The sequence below is a fragment of the Lepisosteus oculatus genome, chromosome 29 (genome assembly GCF_040954835.1).
Source record: "Lepisosteus oculatus isolate fLepOcu1 chromosome 29, fLepOcu1.hap2, whole genome shotgun sequence".
Classification (NCBI taxonomy): Eukaryota; Metazoa; Chordata; class Actinopteri; order Semionotiformes; family Lepisosteidae; genus Lepisosteus; species Lepisosteus oculatus.
Window position 1 is genome coordinate 8198542 of NC_090724.1, and position 19175 is coordinate 8217716.

General features: G+C 47.7%; 1 protein-coding gene across 1 annotated transcript in view; it reads left to right on the forward strand.

Annotated features, from left to right (window-relative positions):
- ell (elongation factor RNA polymerase II) overlaps positions 1-19175 on the forward strand; it is a 52569-nt gene that overhangs the window by 25032 nt on the left and 8362 nt on the right. The window contains exons 3-8 of the mRNA XM_069186154.1: positions 5495-5616; positions 7137-7300; positions 10642-10895; positions 11575-11699; positions 16183-16279; positions 17196-17793. Of these exons, the coding sequence (XP_069042255.1) occupies positions 5495-5616; positions 7137-7300; positions 10642-10895; positions 11575-11699; positions 16183-16279; positions 17196-17793 (1360 nt within the window). The remainder of the gene's footprint in view (positions 1-5494; positions 5617-7136; positions 7301-10641; positions 10896-11574; positions 11700-16182; positions 16280-17195; positions 17794-19175) is intronic.

Here is a 19175-nt window from a genome sequence, read left to right on the forward strand (position 1 = left end):
CAGCCAGCGTGACCCGGCGGACTTTTTCCCCTCAAAAAAACCCCACAAAAGTGGAGTCGGTTCTTCTGTCACAGCTGCCAGGAACCAGCTGACCCCTGACCCGCCCTGCCTTGTCAGCTGATTCATTAATTACGGCTCCATGGAAGGGGCCAGAGGAACAGCTTTGTGGTGGTGGTGGGGCGGCACTGAGGTGCCCCAGCTTGAAAAGGCTTTTTGTTTTCAAGTCACTGCGCAGAGAAGGAGGGAAGAGACCCGATGGGGAGAGGGGGGGGGGAGGAGGAGAAGAAAACAGGGAGATGGAGGAGGGGTCTGGCAGCTGATGTCCATTTGCTTTTCAAAATGGGAAAAAGAGGGCGGTCAGCTATTTTCTGCCACTAGACCTCGAGTGGGTTGATCGTCTCGACCCTTCTATGGCATAATCGGTAAATCTGCTGGGGGAAGTCCCGCCCAGTTATAAAACCGGGATATTTCTGCATCATACATGTGTGGAAAGGAGAAAAAAATAAGAAAAAAAGCAGTAACTTAAAAAAAAACCTTTTCCAGCACAATGCAAACCTATGTGAGGAATGATGTGGCGGCTATTGATTGGTTAAGGCCAGTGAGGGGTGTGGCAGTTCCTTCAGAGCTCTGGGGTCCTGGGTTTGATCCTGACCTGGAGCATGTTCTGTGTGGAGTTTGCATGCTCTCCCCAGGGTGAAAGGTTTCTATGTGTGCTCATTTCAGCTGTCAGCCCTTTCAAAGACATGTCTTTATTGGCATCTCCCAAATGGATGGATTAAAGTCTATTTTATTAGAAGGAGGAAGAAATGGGAGTACAGTACAGATGAGTTTGTTAAAGAATGGCACTTCCTCACTGCATGCAAATATTAGAAATAAAGATGAGAAGCGCTTAAAGTATTGTTTTTTCATGATACAGGTTAGCCTGTTCATGTCCATCCTTCCATTTTCTAAGTGGGTCTTCCAGTTCAAGGTAACAGGGCAGCCAGAGTCTATCCCAGCAAGGGACAGGAGCAAAGCAGGGTTCACCCTGGGTGGGGCGCCAGTCCAGCGGAGAGCCATGTCACGTCAGGGCCCGTTTTCCCAGAAACAAATTAACTTGCCGACATGTCTTTGGACTGTGGGAGGAATCTTTGAACACCTGGAGGAAAGCCATAGGGATGAACGTGCAGACTCCACGCAGACAGCACCCCAGGATTCCAGGATTGATCCCAGGACATCAGCACTGCAAGGCAGCAATGTTGACCACTGCGCCACTAAGCCACCCCCCCCACACCCCGTCTTTGTTAAACAATAGCTTCTTTCTGATATGAAATAAAAAAAGAAATGGTTGGACTAATGATGGTAGAATAATTTAAGTGGGGGGAAAAGGGTCATTTGCACGTGAAAAATATCTGCAGCGCGTGTTTGAACATCTCGCAGGATTAATGGAAAGAGGAGGCTGCGGAAACAGGCCAGGGAGCCCGACCGGGTCGCGGCCGCGGCGCGCGGGAGACGCCAGTTGAGGGAGGCGGCTGGGGAGGAAGCCCGGTCCGCTGTGCTGTCCCCGCTGGCCTCTCGGGAGCCGCGGGAGCTCTCCCGTAGGGCGGGCGAGCGCCGGGGAGGGGCAGCCGCAGCCTCGCCTTCCCTTCATTCCCACTGGCTCCAGCTCGGGGAGGGGCGGGGCAGGGGGGTTTGCCCCCTCCCCCCGCTAGGAGCCGCACAGCCTGTGCTTGCCTTAAGGGGGGCTCTTGAGGGCCACCGAGTCCGGCAGAATTCCACTCGCCCACATGCGTCTTTGGAAGGATGTGTTGTTTCAGCACTAGTTTCATCCCCCTGCCCCTTGCTGCTCACGTTCAGAGGGCTGCAGTCGCTGTAGTGACTTCCTTTGTTTTCACCCCACCGGTGTGTCCCAGGCTCGGCCAGTGCCGGATTTCCCATTGGGCCCTGCAGGCACGGTGCCTAGGGCCTACGAAGGAGGGAAACACACCAGTGACTGACAAAAAACGAGCTGGGGTTATTTAAATTAACAATGGATTCAAACAAATTTAGAACACATACCACCCAAAGGGTTTTGAAGTAAAACAACTTTCATGAAAATTTCTAGATGGGATCAGTTCATTCTGAAAGATGCTTGATTAAAACTTTCAGTTTACATGTTTGATCTTGGTTGGAATTAGCAGTTTTCCAGTTACAGAGCACAGAAAATCCCAGGAACAAAGCCCCGCGGGAGACCGGGCTTAAGGGCTCGTTTCGGACGTTATCCGACGCGTCGCGCCCGCCTTATGTTAACGAAGGCAGACGATTTTTCAGGAAGTTGCGGTCTTTTAGTGTTTGTACGTACACCCGTGGGTTTCTTGCATTGGGAGGGTATTATCCGCTTTCCTTTGTCACGGCTCTGGGGCTGCCTGACGCGTTCTGCTGCCAGGCAGGGATGTGCGCAGGCCAGGCAGGGGCCAGTCCTGGCCGTGTGAGTCATGGCAGGAGGCTGCCCCTGCAGTCCGGGCCTGCAGGCTCCTGTGTGTTGGCTGTCCACTACCAATTAAGCCAGGAAACTGGTGGTTTTTGTTTCTGCATGTTTACCTCTTCAGCTGCACAAAAAAAACTCATTTGGTGGCATTAGAGACGGGCTCAATCTTACCTTGCATGTGATGGCGGGTATTTAAAACACTATGAGTCTGCTATATAGGTGTCTTCTGCTTCCCTCCCTCCCAAACCTACTGGCTGGAAATTCACTTTTCTTTGCCGTCTCTTCTGCTGTGCAACTGTTTTCTGGAAAACACCCTGAAAATGCTGTGCGGTGTCTCGGTTATAGGATCTTCCAGGTTATGAAGGTATTTAGCTTGTTTAGCTTGAGCATTTTTATCACAAGCAGTTAATGGCTTCAGAAACGTGGTGAGGAGGTGCACTGATATTGTTAAAGCTGGATTTAGTTAACAAATGCCATGCCTGGCTGTGGAAGAGAATAACTAAGCCTTGGGCATTAGGGCTGCAAATATGATGTTTTAGATGCGCTTTAATGAAGAAAATTTGACTAAACTTTTTAAACCTGTTTAATCATTTGCTAAGCTTGCAGTTTGGTGTCACTGAACTTTGCGCTTCCAAGCGAGCACAGTAATCGTTGTCAGGGCTCCACTGCTCTTTGACAGATTCTGTGGTCTGTAGCATTTTATGAATGGCATTGTAGAAAGTCTTGACATGAAGAAAGATGCCTGCAGATTTGAGGAGTCTTGTAAGACTTTTCATCTCTAGAGGCTGAAAGTACAGACTCCTAGCACTAAGCTCTGTCTCACTGCAGGAAATTGTCCTTGGTATTTTCATGAGAAAAAGGAAAATGTAAGTTGCCTAGAGTACAACATACTGTATATATAGGAGTGTGCAGTATTCTCTCATGGTATTCATTCTGTGGCAGTACCTCACTTTATCTGAACTGTTTAGTTTTTATTTTTACCCCCCTAGTTTTTGCCTATTCTGTTTGCTAATGTTTTTTAACATTTCTTCCGTCCTGTGAAGTGAGTGACATGCTTTGCTTGCAGACGATTTGTAAATATCAAGTTCTGTGCTGTTGCTATGTATTTATTCGGAGCAAGTTTCAGTGTTATTAAATATTCAGCTCTGGGAATCCTCCCCCTGTATTTGGTTGCAGATATGGTTGTATTTGAAGTGTATAATGGAACACCCTGCCTGTTCCATCGATAGCATTGCTTAAAAAATAAGAGGGCTGTGTGTTGGTTTGCCACTGTATCTCAGATTTGTTTTGCTCAGATGAGGAAGGTCTCTCTGATAGGCTCAATTTCTCAGCTTTCAGAGATGGCTCACTTCCTCTCCTCTTCACGGTTAGCCATGAACGATGTGTGACTGTTCCTTCTAAAGGTTTCTGTGTTCTTGGGGCCCTACTCTTAAGATAGGGTCACAAAAACTAAAGTTCATCAAAGGATATTTAGATCGAGGTTTTGGACCACAGCCATTCGCTAGTCCTTGACCAGCCCTGAAGTTTCAGCTCATGTAGCTGTTGGTTGTACATGGAAGTTGTGGCATTTTTTTTTCTAATGCTGCAGAACAGTTTAAAATAAGGAGCATGTGTAGCAAATGAGAGTGGAGGGTACAACTTATCACCTTGCAGATGATTGTTCTTTGGTTTTATAGGGCAACGCGTAAAAAAAAAATATATATCCGAAGTGTCTTTAGAAGTTAAAAAAGGCTTGGATTTAAACAGTTCTTGCTTTTTTCCTGATGCTGTTGCACAAAGCAACAGCAGTAAGCTGCAATAAAACTGCTGTATCCGGTCTCCTTGATACTATGCAGTGAAAAGCTAGGAGGTGCTTCATCAGTGCAGCTGCTGGAGGAGAGTGGGTAGCTGTGACTGAGCTGTGACCTCCAGGAAGGCTCAGCGTTGGCCTTCAGAACCACTCCTCACGGCAGGAGAGGTGTTGGTGAAAACTGGCCAGCTGATGTCTTGTCCAGAGTTTATTTTTACACTAGAGGGAAATGGGTTGAAAGAAAGGGCTGGGGCTGGGGGAAAGCAAGCAGCAGGAGTCAATGCAGAGTCTAGTCCTGCTGGTGGGCTTTCCGGTGCCCAGGTAAGAGGCTGCTCCCACAAGGCCTCGCCTTCAAGGTGTTCATTGCAGCTGGAAATGAAGCTGAATCCGTCTTGACGAGAGGGAGCCAGCAGGCAGGAGCATGCTGGAGAACTGTGCTAATTGACAGTTGTACTAGGAATCCTTAAACGTGTCATTTCAGTTTCGGGGGGAGGGGGAGGGAGTTATTTCTAGTACTTCTATATGTAGAAGTTCAAAGAAACACTGGAAGTAGGAAGGTGATGTTTGGGGATTTTTGTCTTGTGGTTCACTGACGTATGTCAGTGCCAGTTGGCATGTAGTTTCCTTTGACTAGGCAAAACACTTGATCTAGTACAGATCTAAAGGAAATAAAGCACAAGTGCTAGACCAAATAGATTTTAAATTTTCTTAAGATTTTGCTGAGGAGGATGAGTGTTCTGGATGCGCTCTGGATGTATATATATCTGTGCAGTTAACCCTCAGTTTAACAATCTACTAGAGGGGAATTTTGTCTGTAAAATCAGCAATACCAGACTTTCCCTGCAATAATGGGGAAAAGCACGAATAAAACAGTCATCATACTGCATGAGTCTAAAATTCAAGCCAAAACCAGTGGCGTCCTATAGGATAGGTTATTTGCTTACCATGGGAGTTTTATACCTGTAGCTAATCACAACATTAAATGAAGAGTTTGTATATTTAAGATAAGAAAGGCACAGGAGCATTTTTCATTGACTGTTGACTGCACTTGTTAAAGTGAAAAGATCCCAAAGCATATAAAGTATATATGTTTTTCTCGTATAATAGTGTTTTGGGGCTGAAAAAAAGTCATTTGTCATTTAACATCCATCAATATCAGACACCCCTTCCCTCTTTTGCTCTGTTACACTGATGCTTTACTGTTTTTCATTCTTTTAAGTAAACCTTGCTCCCCCCCCCCCCCCCAATTCTACCATCAGAAAATCACCATACCGCGGTCGGAGAGCGGCAATGACGTGCGCACGTTTACCTTCTACCTGTCCAACGTGGGGAGGGACAACCCCCAGGGCAGCTTCGACTGCATCCAGCAGTATGTCAGCAGGTGAGTGCGGCTGTCACAGAGGAGGAGGAGGAGGGTTCAGCTCCAGCCCAGGCTCCCGAAAAGCCACAGGGATAACCCTGTCCTCACATTCCACTGCTTCGGTTTGTGGGGCGGGGGCATGAACCCCCTAAAGAAGTAGTGGGGTTTAAGTTGTCATTGGGATTTTACGATGAAATGGTCACGTGTTCGTTTTTGGCGTTTTTGACATTTTGCAGTGCATGTCTTTTAAGACGCAGCACTCCCTTAGAAGGTATAATAGTCCAATAGTTTCATGTCGTAGGACATGAAGAACTCTGTGTTCAGCGCAGGTTGTGGACAGCTGAGGGCTTCATTCACATCGAACTGCTAAAACTGTGGCGGCCTGAGGCAGTTTTAGTGGCTGTGAATCTTGTGGATTTTGAGTACGTGTGACAGCGTCAACAGAGTGCCCAAAAAACAGCGAAAGCAGATCACATTCCCTTCTGTTGGATTCATGAGATGGTATGGCTTTGACTGGCAGGAAACGGAGGAAGTCCCTGTTCTTGGGTTTCTTTTCCAAAATACATGGAATGAACATTGTTTTGCAGTGATTGTGTGGTACTGAACTTTTCCTCTCTAAAAACACGACTTATCTTTTATTCTTGGGTGCCTTGAATCCCATCTTTGCACCTTTATGCTTTCCGGCCTTAGACAGCGTTATAGTGTTGTCTGTAAAAGGATAGCCTCATAAATGTTATTCATATGTAGAAACAGGCCGTCAGATGGTGCGATCGATCTCAAAAGACTGGGCTGATTCCCAGAAACCGTTTCCCCCCAAAATGAAGGATAATCGGAGCAGCATTTAACCTGCAGCTCATTCATTCTTTCAGAAAGTCATCGTATCTTGATACCAAGATGAAAGTAGGTGGTCGGGGAGTGAGCAGAAGGCAGGAGATGATTAATTCGCCTCACGGCGAAGCTTGCACAAACTACAGAATAAATGAACCACACAAAACAGTCAGGGGAAAATGTTTTTAAACTGAAATGTTTATGAAATGAGCAAAGCAGGACTACTTTGGGAATTTATGGCTGAATAATTAGTACAATCTGCACATGGTCTCTGTGTTGTGCTGCAAAGACGATTCATGCTTTCACTTGTTTCTGAGGGAGGGGAAGATTTCCATATTGATTTTCACAGAATAAAGCTATTAAAGTATTTTTTTTTAAATGATGACGATCTCTTTTTGGTAAGAAATGGGGGGGAAAAAAAGCTCATCCACATATGTTACTGACTTAAGGGGCCTTGTAAGCTGAGATAGTAGCGGCCAGATTGATCAAACGGTTCTTCTATTCACACATTTAACATTCCCTCATGTTCAGAAGCAGCTGTTGGAAGGACACCTGCAGTCCGGTATGTAAAACCTAGTTTAGGGACCTTGAGGACTGGATTTCTCGCCACACCAGGTTTAAAAAAGCAAAACTTTCAAAATCCTGAAAGTGGCAGTCAGGAGTACTTACTGATTGAGGTTTTTTTTTTCTCCCTATTTCCTCCAAACTCTTAGCGATGGAAGTTTCCAGCTAGACTGCCTGGGCGGGATACAGGATAAGATCACGGTCTGCGCCACTGACGACTCCTACCAGAAGGCCAAGCAAAGCATGGCCCAAGTGGAGGAGGAAACGCGCAGCAGGAGTGCCATAGTCATCAAGCCTGGCGGCAGGTTCATGGGTAAGGACTGGCCGAGGGAGTGGGGGCGTGTTCTGGCACCGCTGTTCCTCAAGTGAATCCTTCACGGTGCCGAGGGCCAGTTCTGTTCCTCGGGGATCCAATCCGAGCCCTCTTTCAAGTTTAATTTCCTGCAATATTGTGATCCGGTTATTTTTTTAACCTAAAATGGCTGGAGGCGACAGCCCCTGCAGGAGGTGATGCGGTCCTTGCGTGGAGAGTGTGGGGCCGGTAAGCGGTGCGATTTTGAGATCTTTGGTGGGGTTGTGGCAACGAACGTCTGTGAAGTATGATGTGTAACACGCGTGTCCAGGCCATCCCTGGATCATGTTCCAGCGGTGCGATACATGTATGATACAAGGCGCTCTGTTCTTCGGACTTTCAGGGAACAGGGATCGGGTGAACTCCGAGTTTCTTTCTCACCCTCTCATAGCAGTGCACCTCCCTGAGTGCCAAACATCTCCCATCCCCCCCCCCCCCCCGCAATAATCATTAGCTGGTATCGCTCAAGCACCGATGCAGAAGAAAACAAGTTTGGCACAATTTTTTTTCTCCTTCCAGTTCTTCATTAAAACCTATTGATGAGAAATTTACAAATCAAGAGGGTCAGTATTGCGCGACCTGTCCTGCTCCCCGAGGGACCTAGGTGAAGCTCTCTGCTAAAACAACCTTGACGTTTCATTGCACAAAAAGAGGTGCAAAACTTGCTTTGTGCAGTCACTGTTCAGCACCTGAACACGAGTGACAGACGGCGCATAAGGTTGAATGTGGTGAGGCCAGTCCCAGTCAGCCCCTCCCATTATATAGTAGCATGCCAGTATGGGTTAACACTGCTGTCGTTTGGGCTGGATTCCAGTAGGGGTGTCCCCTGTTCTTGTACCCAATGCCCAGTGTTTCTTTTTTAGGGATCTTTTCTTCAGGGAAGACAATAGGAAGCTGGTGAAGCATTTCTGGACTTAATCAGGCATCTAACCAGAACCCGCTATTAAAGCTGATAAGGGTTGCTTACTCCCTGCTGACACGAGCTATCGCTTTTTCTCTCCCCACCTCCCTTCCCAGCTGCCTCCCTGTCGGTCACAGCCTGAGCTGCTGAGCTGGGTCTGGCCTCCCACAGAGGGGTGGAGGTGGGGGATAAGGTTAACGGGGGGGCGGGGGCTAGACCTACTGCCGCTGATCCTGTTCCCCCCCCCCCCCCCCCAGACTTGTTAAGTTGGGTTCTCCAAGTTACTTGTTCAGGAAGCAGGCTGAGCCCTGTGGGCCTCGATGTCTCGGGTTCGAGTCGGCCTCTAGCTGACTGACCTGCGTTCCCCGGGCAGCTCACCGTGGGCGGATGGCTTCGTGGAAGAGCTGGGATCACTTACCAGTGCTTTCTCAGGTTTCCTTTAGGCAGCGGCTGATATGCATGCAGGCTCAAAAGCACGGTGAATACCGCTATTAAGATCTTTTAGACTTAATCGCACTGTAGTTTAACATAACACTAGCAGATGAAACTTGGTAGTCTTATTATTTGTTGGGGGGGGGAGGAGTCTGTCTTTACAACATGTAATACATAAAGAAATTCAACATGCCTTTGAATGTCTTGTCAATCATTCTGAATTCCCTTTGGTTACCTTTTTTTTGTTTTTAGAAATATCAGGAACTTTGTTGTTGGTTGGTGGCTGTAAATATACCTTAGAGGGCCATTGTCCTGCATGAGACTTCTCAACATTAGCCCAGGGGGAATGCTTAAATGCCTGTTTTATTGTGAAATAGCTCATTCCACATGGCCTCTGTATTGTTTTAATTTGCAGGATCAGGCAGATGGGAAGAAATTAGTCAGTGTAAGTCTGGGCGCATGGCTCCTGGTGTTGTGCCGTATGACGGGAAGGCTTTTGTGAAAAGGGGGAAGTTTGCAGCCGCAGTTCTGTTTCAGCAACGTTGTCTGTGACTCAGCAGCTTCTCTAGGGCAGAGGGAGCTAGAGACTTGGCAGCAGATGCTTGTCACCACGGAAGTGGCCTGCTTTCCGGTTTTAAAGAGCATATCCTCCTGCAAGTTAGTTTCTTTTGTTTCGTAAGCATGTCTTTGTCAACAAGGCCTCCACTCAGAGCCTGCTTTGATTTTTTTTTTTGTTTTGCCTGTCCCACTAAGAGGGACCCTAGAAGTCCCTCTGTAAGTCCAGCTCAGAATGACCGTGATCTTCAGCTTGTTTTGAAGTATTTAAAAGAAAAGTGTGTATGTATATAACACTTCTTTCATTGGATGTTGGATCTTATGAAATAAAAATAATTCATTGAAGTTTACTTTAAGCCTAGACCAAAAGCATGACCTTTTAACCCCATATACCATTCATGAGATGAATGCCAAAACTGCGAAAGGTTATGATATTAACTTTACAGTACATCTCATCACACCTGTTACCGTGTCAGAATACCGTGCGATTCTCCTTAATCGCAGAAGAGATAAGGTCTGGCCACTGTGATGACACCCCTCTTGCTTTGTTCTGGTTTTAAAGAATATTTAAAGAAAGAGTCAAGGGCTACACATACGTCAGCTGGTTTTCATCCTATCTGAGCCTATTTACCTGATTAAAGCCTAAATTGAACTAACAGGTTGCTTGATTGAGCTCTGCAATTTTTTTTCAACTCTCACGTTTGGGGTTTTGCTTATGAAATGCAGTAGTCAAACGGCAACTTCTGCTATGCCGAACAGTCTGAAAACTTTCAGATTAATCCTTTTAAGTCAAGGGTTCAGGTGTGTCACTTATTCCCTCGGAACAGAACAGCCTAAGCCTGTCAGGGAGCAAAGTACAAAGGCCTGCTGTGCTGGAATAAGCACCCCCCAAGCATGGTGGGGTTTGTCTCATTTTTCCAAAACAGTTCTGCACCAGTGTAGAATATATATCAGCCACCTGCCCACGTGCGTCAGCATCAGTGTCACCTGAATGATACACAAGGTCATGTGACCAGTATCCCATCTTTTGTGTGTGCCCGCTCCATTTTGATGCTTGGAGTTGTGAACTGTGTGTTCGGCCTCTGTTTTAGTACAGAAGGTTCAAGCACATGCAGCACATGGAGGCTTTTAAGGTTCAAGTCCTGTTACAAGTCTAAGGCTCTCGATAGCTAAAGAAAACCAGAGCCTTCCTGGTTTCTGTAAGGGAACAGAATCCTCCCTCTGGATCAGATTCTTGCCTGTTGTTGGATTACTCCTGTAGCACTGGATTAAGTGTGACCGACTGGAGTGATGTGGTTACATGCTTTCCTCTAGGGCTTGAGGTCTCTCGTCTACCCCATGCCAAGGTTTTGCCTTGTGTGGATGGTGGGTGGCACTTGTGAATTTTGTTTTTCCCCCTCCCATTTGCGCCCAGGCAAAAAAGTTCAGATCCGGAAACCAGCATCTGGCGTCACGGACATCGCCCCCTCGCGGAGGGTGTCGCGGCCGGTGATCGTGGCCAGCGCCATGAAGAAGGGCACCAGCGCGGCCCAGCAGAGGCCCCTGCGGGAGCGCGTGGTGCACTTCCTCGCGCTGAAGCCCTACAGGAAGCCGGAGCTCATCCTGCGCCTGCAGAAGGACGGGCTCTCGCCGCAGGACAAGGACTCCCTGGACAGCCTCCTGCAACAGGTGCAGTCGCGCGGCTCTCCGGGGACAAAAACGGCAGGATCCCCTGACACAATCCAGAAGTAACATGCCGGTTTCCTGTGAGAACTTTTGCAACCTTAACATGTTCATCTGACAGGGTATCATCATCTTGTGGCCCTCAGTCTCGGTCCAGTCCATTGGGATCGCAGTGGGAAAGGTTGACGATTGCGATTAATGACCTATTGGATTAATAAACTTCCAATAACGCTTCCAAGTCTTTTTATCCATCTCCGTGGACCTGGATAGAGAAAAGGTTTTGGTGCCACCCTGGTCTTGGAATGCTCTGGGGTCTCGATCTGGTATGAATGTAGCCTGTGATTAAATAACACCTGTTAACTTTGAACTTGGCTTCTCCAGATCCAGGGTGTGGAGAGCCCTGCTCTGGAAAAAGCATGGTGTTTCCTCAGTCCCCAAAACAATGCAGAGAGCCTGTACCATGTCATATATATTGTTATACCATATATACCATGTTTGTAGATATGTATAGATGTAAAAAAACAACAGGTTTGCATTAGTGATGCAGTTTCCGTGGTTATTCTAGGTTCATATTCAAGAAAAGGTAAAACACAGTCCTGTCACAAAGTATGTGACTGGATCACTGCTCTTTCTAAGATTTTAATCTGAGTTTTGAAACGTTTTATTCTTACGCTTGCTTTCGTAGGTGGCGAATCTGAATGGGAGAGACAACACTTTCACACTCAAGGACTGCATGTATGAGGAGATACAGAAGAACTGGCCAGGGTACTCTGAAGGAGACCAGCAGCTGCTGAAGAGGATTCTTGTCCGGTAAATACAGCTCATGTCAGCAGTGTAGCCTGTGCTCGCTGGGACTCTGAAGGTTTACACCTGCAATAGTTAATCAGAGATTTAGTTGTTCCCCAGGGCTTAAGAGGTGAGTTTCAGAAAATGTTACTCAAAGTAAATTTGAGTGAAATGTATCCTGAACAATTAAACCAGGTTTTCGAGCTTTTCTGGCTTTTCTGGAAGATGGTAGTTACTTTTCATGAAATCAACCAAACTAACCAGTCATAAAAAAGCCAGATTTTAACGCTACTCTATAATGAAAATCAGAGTGCTAGTCTGCACAGTAGGTAACTTCTGTGCTGTTCAGCTGTGCAATAAAGCCGCCTTTTGTGTCTGGGGTCCCTCTGGGTAGGGTCCGTGTCCTCCCAGGGTTCCCCGAACCTGTCGTTAAGTAGTTGCCCTCATGTCTCTTTCGGAGGCTGACTCTTTGATGGGTGATTCAAAACGCCCTGTGGAGAAAATACAAACAGGGTGCCGCAGGCAAACTCGGTGGCAGAATTGTACAAGACGCTAAAGCTGTTTCCAGTGCAGGCAGGGTTGCGCCTAGCTGCACACTGATCATTCACAGGCTAAAGGATCAGCTCACCTGCTGGTGTAATTTACACATTGGTCAAAGTATCAAATATCTTGCATGGATCTTGTGGCTGTAAGGTGCACAGTACAGTATGCGCGCCAAGCTGTAATACGTGGAGAGGAACTACATAAAGCACAGAAATAAACATTAATAATTGTTGAAATCTCGGCTGTATTAAAAACAAACCTCTCCTAAAGTCTGAGCCACTACTGAAACATCAGAAGACTTGAGCCAAACGTGCTCGCTGAAGCAAATGCATGTTTGTCTTTCCAGCTAAAGGGTTAAAAAAAAAAAGTGAAGCGTTGCTTCATCAGTCACAGCTGGCAGAAGTGCCTTGTGCAAGCTCAGATTTTATCGTGTGCATGTGTGGGGGAATCACTTCTGGTGGACACTGGCGCAGTTTTTAGATGTTAGGGGAAAGGACCAACATTTGGGTGTTTTTTTATTTGAAGTAGAAAAATACAAAACTCACTTAATGTTCGGTTATCCATATTTGCTGAAAAATTTCCTTCGTCTTAATTGTGACAAGACTGAAGTCATGCTTATTGGCACCCCCCATTAACTTCGTAAAGCCAATCCTGTAACCCTGTCTGTAGATGGGTCTGTACTTGAGCTTCAGTCTAAATTGGAAAAACCTTGGGGTGATATTCAATTCTGGCATTAACATATGTGCAGCATATTGTCAAAACATTTTTCTTTCACCTCGGAAATATCACTAGACTACGCCCTATGCTGTCACTAACTGTGGCTGAAAAGCTGATCAACACATTTGTGTTCTCTCGAATTGACTACTGTAATGCTCTGCTTGCTGGGGTTTCTAAATCTACATTGAACAAACTCCAGTGTGTCCGAACTTCAGCAGCCAGGATCCTGACCAGGTCTAGTGCAAGTGATCACATTACTCCTATCCTGGAGTCCTTGCACTGGCTTCCTATCAAATTCCATGTGGACGTTAAAATCCTCATGCTCACCTATAAGGCTCTGCATGGCTTGGCACCTCAGTACCTCTGAACTATTGTCGCCCTACTCTCTACCTTGCAACCTTCGCTCTTCTAATTCTGCTCTCCTAACTGTCCCCCCAAGTCCATCTACACTCTAGGGGTGACAGGGCCTTCTCCTGTTATGCCCCCAAGCTCTGGAACTCTCTCCCCAAGGATATCAGAGAGTCACCTTCTCTAAACTCCTTCAAATCCAGACTCAAAACCTTCTTCTTTAGAAGAGCCTTTACTAAACTGGTTCCATTCTTCACCCCTCTGCTTTTCTTAGTACCACCATCCACGGTCTCCTCTGTATATTGTAATTGTGTTTAATTTTGTGTGTTCTTTTTGTCATTCTGTAAAGCGCTTTGAGAAGCCACCTTTAAAGGCGCTATATAAAATAGTTTATTATATCCTATTTTTATTACATATCCTGATCTCTGTAGAGCGCTGTAAGCTGATGCTCTGTGTAGGGCAGTTCCCCTCCTCTAGCGGTGAAGCAGTTTCTCACTCCCTTCACCTGCTCTGCTGTGCATTAGCTGCTGGTGATGACAGGCTGCCGTGAGCCTCCTGGGTGAGGGGCTGCACTTTAGGGAGAAGAGGGTGGCTTTCAATACAAACGGCACTAGAGAAATGCAAGCGATAATTAAGAATATTGCCATCCATGTCTTTTTTTTTTTTTTAGGCTGAAGGGGTGGAGGGGGTTTAAATTGTATTTTCTGCCAGTGACCATAGTCCTGTAGCATTTAAAAGCCCTGCACTGGAGATAAGCCCAATGTGTAAACAAGCCCTTTTGAGTTTGTTTTGGGTTTCATGCTGTTTCTAACTCTGAACTCCTAAAGTCAAGTGACATTTAAAGCGCTCTGTCCTTGCAGTGGTGTCCTCCTTGGACTCGGCTTGCACGGGTTATCACTGCAGCCCTCCGGCTGTGGTTAAAATTTAAACATTGTGTATTCAGGTAGCTACAGGGCAGTTAGAGGAAGCACATGGAGGGGGTGTGGGGTTTTAAACTCTGATTTCTCAGTATTGTAATTCACCCATTCCAAAATAAATGCGGTTTCTTTATTCCGTTGTCGCTTGCCCGGTGTTGACAGTTTTAGCTGGCTTTCGTCCAAGTAGAACTAGTGGAAAAAAACATTTTCCCATGAACCTAGGCATTGAGGGAGGCTTGCTGCTAAAATTAGACCGGCGCGGGGGATGTGTTCAGCTGGGTAAACGGTGACATCCTAAGATTTTGGTGGTTTATCGCGATGTTGTTTTTTTTTCGTAGTCTCGTGGTTTTCCAAATAAATATTGAGTTGTGCATGCTGATCTCGCCTGTACATTGCAACCGAGAGACGCCGAGGTCCTGTTTTTGTTGGTGAACCGGTGTGGGCCTCCACCGGAATCAAGCCCCTGTGGTCACAGGAGTTGAATGCAGCAAAATAATGCAGAAGCTGTGATGCAATTGCCCCCCCAGCACATGTTGAGCCATGTGTCAGCAGAACCTTGGGGTCGTGTTTCCAGACTTGGAGACCTCCACCAGGCCCTGCGCTGGCCAGGGCCTCCTTGCTGTGAAGGGCTGGGGAGGGAGGGGGGAGGCGAGACCCTGTTGGAGCTAGTTGCCCAATCCTCTTCCTGCACTACAGGGACCCCTGCTGGCTGGAATTTAATCCCCCCCCATGAATCGGACCATCGTTTTCCTTGAGCATGTGCGTTTTAATTCTTACATGACAAAAGTAGCTTCTAGTCAAAGTTGCTACCAGTAAAAATTCTTCAAATTGTTTGGGGGTAATACAGACCTCATGTAGACCAAACTGAGCTCTGCTCTAAAAGTGGAACGCCATATCTTGTTTATTTGTGGTTTGTAATGTGTAGTTGTCAATCGAACACGTGACTGATTTTGTGATCTTGCAGTGGGGTATTAACTAATCTGCTTCCTTATCGATGTCGACTTATTTTAGGGGTTTGAAAGAGCTTTGTGGCAGAGCAGAGCCTTATATTTTTAAAACGTGCAGTTGAGCTCTAGGCTGATTGGGACACAGAGCTGTGCTTTGCAATCTGTGCACCCAAGTGACCAAGAAAAGTCATCAGGGCCAGGCTGCCAGAGAGACAAGTTAATGCAGTTATTTGCGTTGCAGCAGTTCCAGAAGCAACCCAAGTGACATTTTCCTGTTCAGACCTTTCTGTGCTGGTCACCAGGGTCTGGAGTGAAATAAGACCTTGTTCTGCAGTATGCGTCTGTGCTCCAGATCTCGGCTGTGCTCCTATGTGCTTGACGTGAAAAATTGATAAAATGCGGAAGTGTCGGCTCATTGTGAAATATAATCCTTCAGTCACGTTATTTTTGCTGTGTTATGATGAGGTAGTAAAAGGCAAAGCATATTCTGACCTGTTTTTGTTCAGCAGATTTCAGGGCACCTTGTGAACAGTACAATTGTTTGAAACCATTTTTTCCCCAAAGCTTCAAAGACACAAATGGGCTTGGTTTGCTCGTGGACAGACTTCAAACACCAGTAAACCTTAGGCATTGTTTCAGATTTTGCTAGAGGTCTTCACTGGAGGTCTGTAGAAAACATTGCTAAATGTTTGGAAGTGTCCAGATGTCCATGCAGACGTAGAATTCTATTTGAGTTACAGATCTGTGCTTAAACTTCATAAAGTATTTAGGAATGGTGCCATTTTGACCAGGATTGAAGCATATTTACTGTGCTTAGGTGAGTAAGAGAGGTTGAAACTAAAAGCCATTGTTCTTTAATGGATTTCCCTGAGATTTAATTTAGCTGACTTTTTGCTTGCTCTAGCTGTAGTGCTCCACAGAACAAAGATTCCTTTCTACCTGATGAGTTTCTTAGCAGTTTCCTCTGGGTTGCCTCTGACCGACGGGAGGTGTAGCTGAGCCGGCTCCTTACTGTGACTGTTGTTACTTTTTCAGGAAGCTGTGTCAGTCTCAGTCGCAGAACACGCTTGCAGTCCCTGGGGAGGGTCCTGCCAGCCCCCCCAAAGACCTCGCCAACTCTTCCCCATCCCAGGTGAGCCCTCTGAGCTGCACGAACCCCCACCTGCCCACCTTCTCCTTCCAGGCCTGAGACCATGCTGGGCCCTTACTCCTGTTTCCTGAGCTGAGTATCTACAAGACCACGATATGAAGCACGGATGAAATATTTAAATAGGACTGTTCATTGTAAATCAAGGCACACAAAATAGGCATGAAAACACTTTCGTTTCACAGGATCTTTATGGTGCCTTGCTTATTTTGCTGTGCAGAAAAGACCAGGTGTTTTCTCGGTTTTCCAGTTACGTGCTTTTTGTTGCTGCATGACAGCTTTTAAAAAAGATGGTTCAGACTCGGTCACAACGCACAGTTCATCCCCAAGCAGCTCAGATGTTTCTGCTTTTAACCTCATTTTTGTAGCTGTAACGTCAATTGAAATATTTAGTTTTGAGGTACATATTACAGTGTACACTCCAGAAACAATCTCTGACATGGATTAGTGCTTGGTGCTCCAACCTCTTGGGACTCCGTGGTCCTTTTAAGACCCTTTGTAGACCCTGATCCACTCTCACGCATCACTCTATACAAGGCAGGGTGATGACGTAGTTTGAGTGACCTGAGCTTTCTTGAAACTTTGCCGGACAGCAGGTCTAGAACTGCAACTGCACCTGATAAAAACGAAGATGAAAGTAGTTTTCTCATCTTTCTGACTTCACTGCCGTGAGGGACTGTCGGGTACAGTCGGTTTGACTTCAGTGTTTGTTTTTTCTGCAACCCGATTGTAATTGTGCATATTACTATAGTGAAGCAAATAAGTCTTCCAGGTTCTTAGTAGACCAGTGTCTTAGTCTCTTGCCAAGCCTTGCGCAATCAGTGCCGTGTGTAGCTGTTGCATGTAGAAAAAAGACCGTTCTGGTGTCTGACTGTTTGCTGGTCCGATTGCCCCCTCCTAGAAACGGCCGGCTGTGGAGTTTATCGACCCCTTGGCCAACAAGAAGCCCCGGATATCCCACCTAGCCAGTAAATCCGCCAGCACCTTCAACGGAAAGCTTAACCCTTCCAACGGCAGGGAGAGCGCGACGGTGGCGCAGCCTGCCGCCGGGGACTCCGCGCCTCCCGCCGCTCCCACTGCCGCCTCCCACGTCCCCCTGCTGGACATCCCGCGGCCCTGCGACCCCCTCTCGGACGTCAGCAACGACTCCAGCCACAACGGCCGGGACTGCGAGGGCCAGGAGGCCGCGGTCGCGGAGAGGCTGAGCCAGCCGCCCCCCTCCCTTCCCGGATCGGCGCCCGCCCTCGCCGGCGGGGGGGACCCCCCCGCCCCGCCCGGCGACCCCCGCCTCGCCGGCCCCCCGGAGGACGCCGGCCCCGCGGCCTCCGCCTCCTTGCACGGCAAGTCCAAGAAGAAGTCGAAGAAGCACAAGGACAAGGAGAAGCCGAAGGAGAAGGAGAGGAAGGCCGGAGAGGAGCCGGGCACGGAGCAGAGGAAGAGCTGCGAGCCCCCCGGTGGGTCCGAGGCCCGGCAGAGCGGCGCCCCACAGAGCAGCACGGGTAGGCGCTTCGGCGTGTGTGCGTTTCGTTCCCCACACCCACCCGTTCGCGAGCCGCCGCCATCGCCCTCGCCCGGCGCGCGGGCAGCTCTCGCCAACGCCACCGCCAGGCTCCGACCTCGGCAGCGCCCGGCCGGCATTCCTGCCCCCTGGGGGCTCGGCACCAGCTGACCGGTGTCGCGGTCCTCCTGGATGTCACCGGCAGGAACAGGGGCCATGTGCAAGTTCTGTCTTTTTCCGCAGCCTTTTCTCCTGGACTCGGTTTGTCCATCTTTGGCAGCGTTAGCGGTATTGGTTAGTCTTTTGCTGTTCTTGCAGCAAGTATGAAGCATTGCTTCAGTAGGTAAGACGGATAAAATTACACGGCTCCGATTACCACACGCTTGACAGGCCGGACTCTTTTGGTGGGGGTGGGGGAAAAGAGATCAAAATAGATCAGAAGGCACAGGCTGTTACTGGACCTGCGTCAAGGAGAAACGCTGCCAGGGTGTAAGTTTTTGATTATCTCAAGATGTGGATAATCAGGAGACTACAAATGAAATGAAAATTTCCTGATGGAGATCTATGCACATGTTGAAGATGGCTGGGCCTTGCAAATATACAGGTTATGAATGTTAACAATACGCACATATGTGGTTTCTAAGGTGTGGAGTTGGCTACAAACGATAACAAAATCCTGCCTTTGCTTTTACTGTGTGTTGGTGAGACACATATATTGCCAGCAGCCATATCACTCTGCAACTCACAACTGGCAGCCCACTGAAGCTAAGCAGGTGTGAGCCTTGTCAGTACCTGGATGAGAGACCTCCTGGGAAAAACTAAGGCTGCTGCTGGAAGAGGTGTTAGTGGGGCCATCAGGGGGGCGCTCACCCTGCGGTCCATGTGGGTCCTAATGCCCCAGTATAGTGACAGGGACACTATACTGTTAACAGGCACCGTCTTCCGGATGAGACGTAAAACCGAGGTCCTGACTCTCTGTGGTCATTAAAAATCCCAGGGCGTTTCTCGAAAAGAGTAGGGGTGTAACCGCGGCGTCCTGCCCAAATTTCCCCCTGGCCTTTACCAATCATGGCCTCCTAATAATCCCCATCTCTGAACTGGCTTCATCACTCTGCTCTCCTCCCCACTGAGAGCTGGTGTGTGGGGAGCGGACGGCGCATCACCCAGGTGGGGCTGCACACTGGTGGTGGTGGAGGGGATCCCCATTACCTGTAAAGCGCTTTGAGTGGAGTGTCCAGAAAAGCGCTATATAAGTGTGAGGAATTATTATTATTACATGGGTGTGAGATGCTGCAGTACTAAAGCTCTGAAGCCTGTGCTGACCTCTAGTGTTCACATTGCTGTATTACATCACTAGCATTGGGGGTTGGAATGCAGAACTGG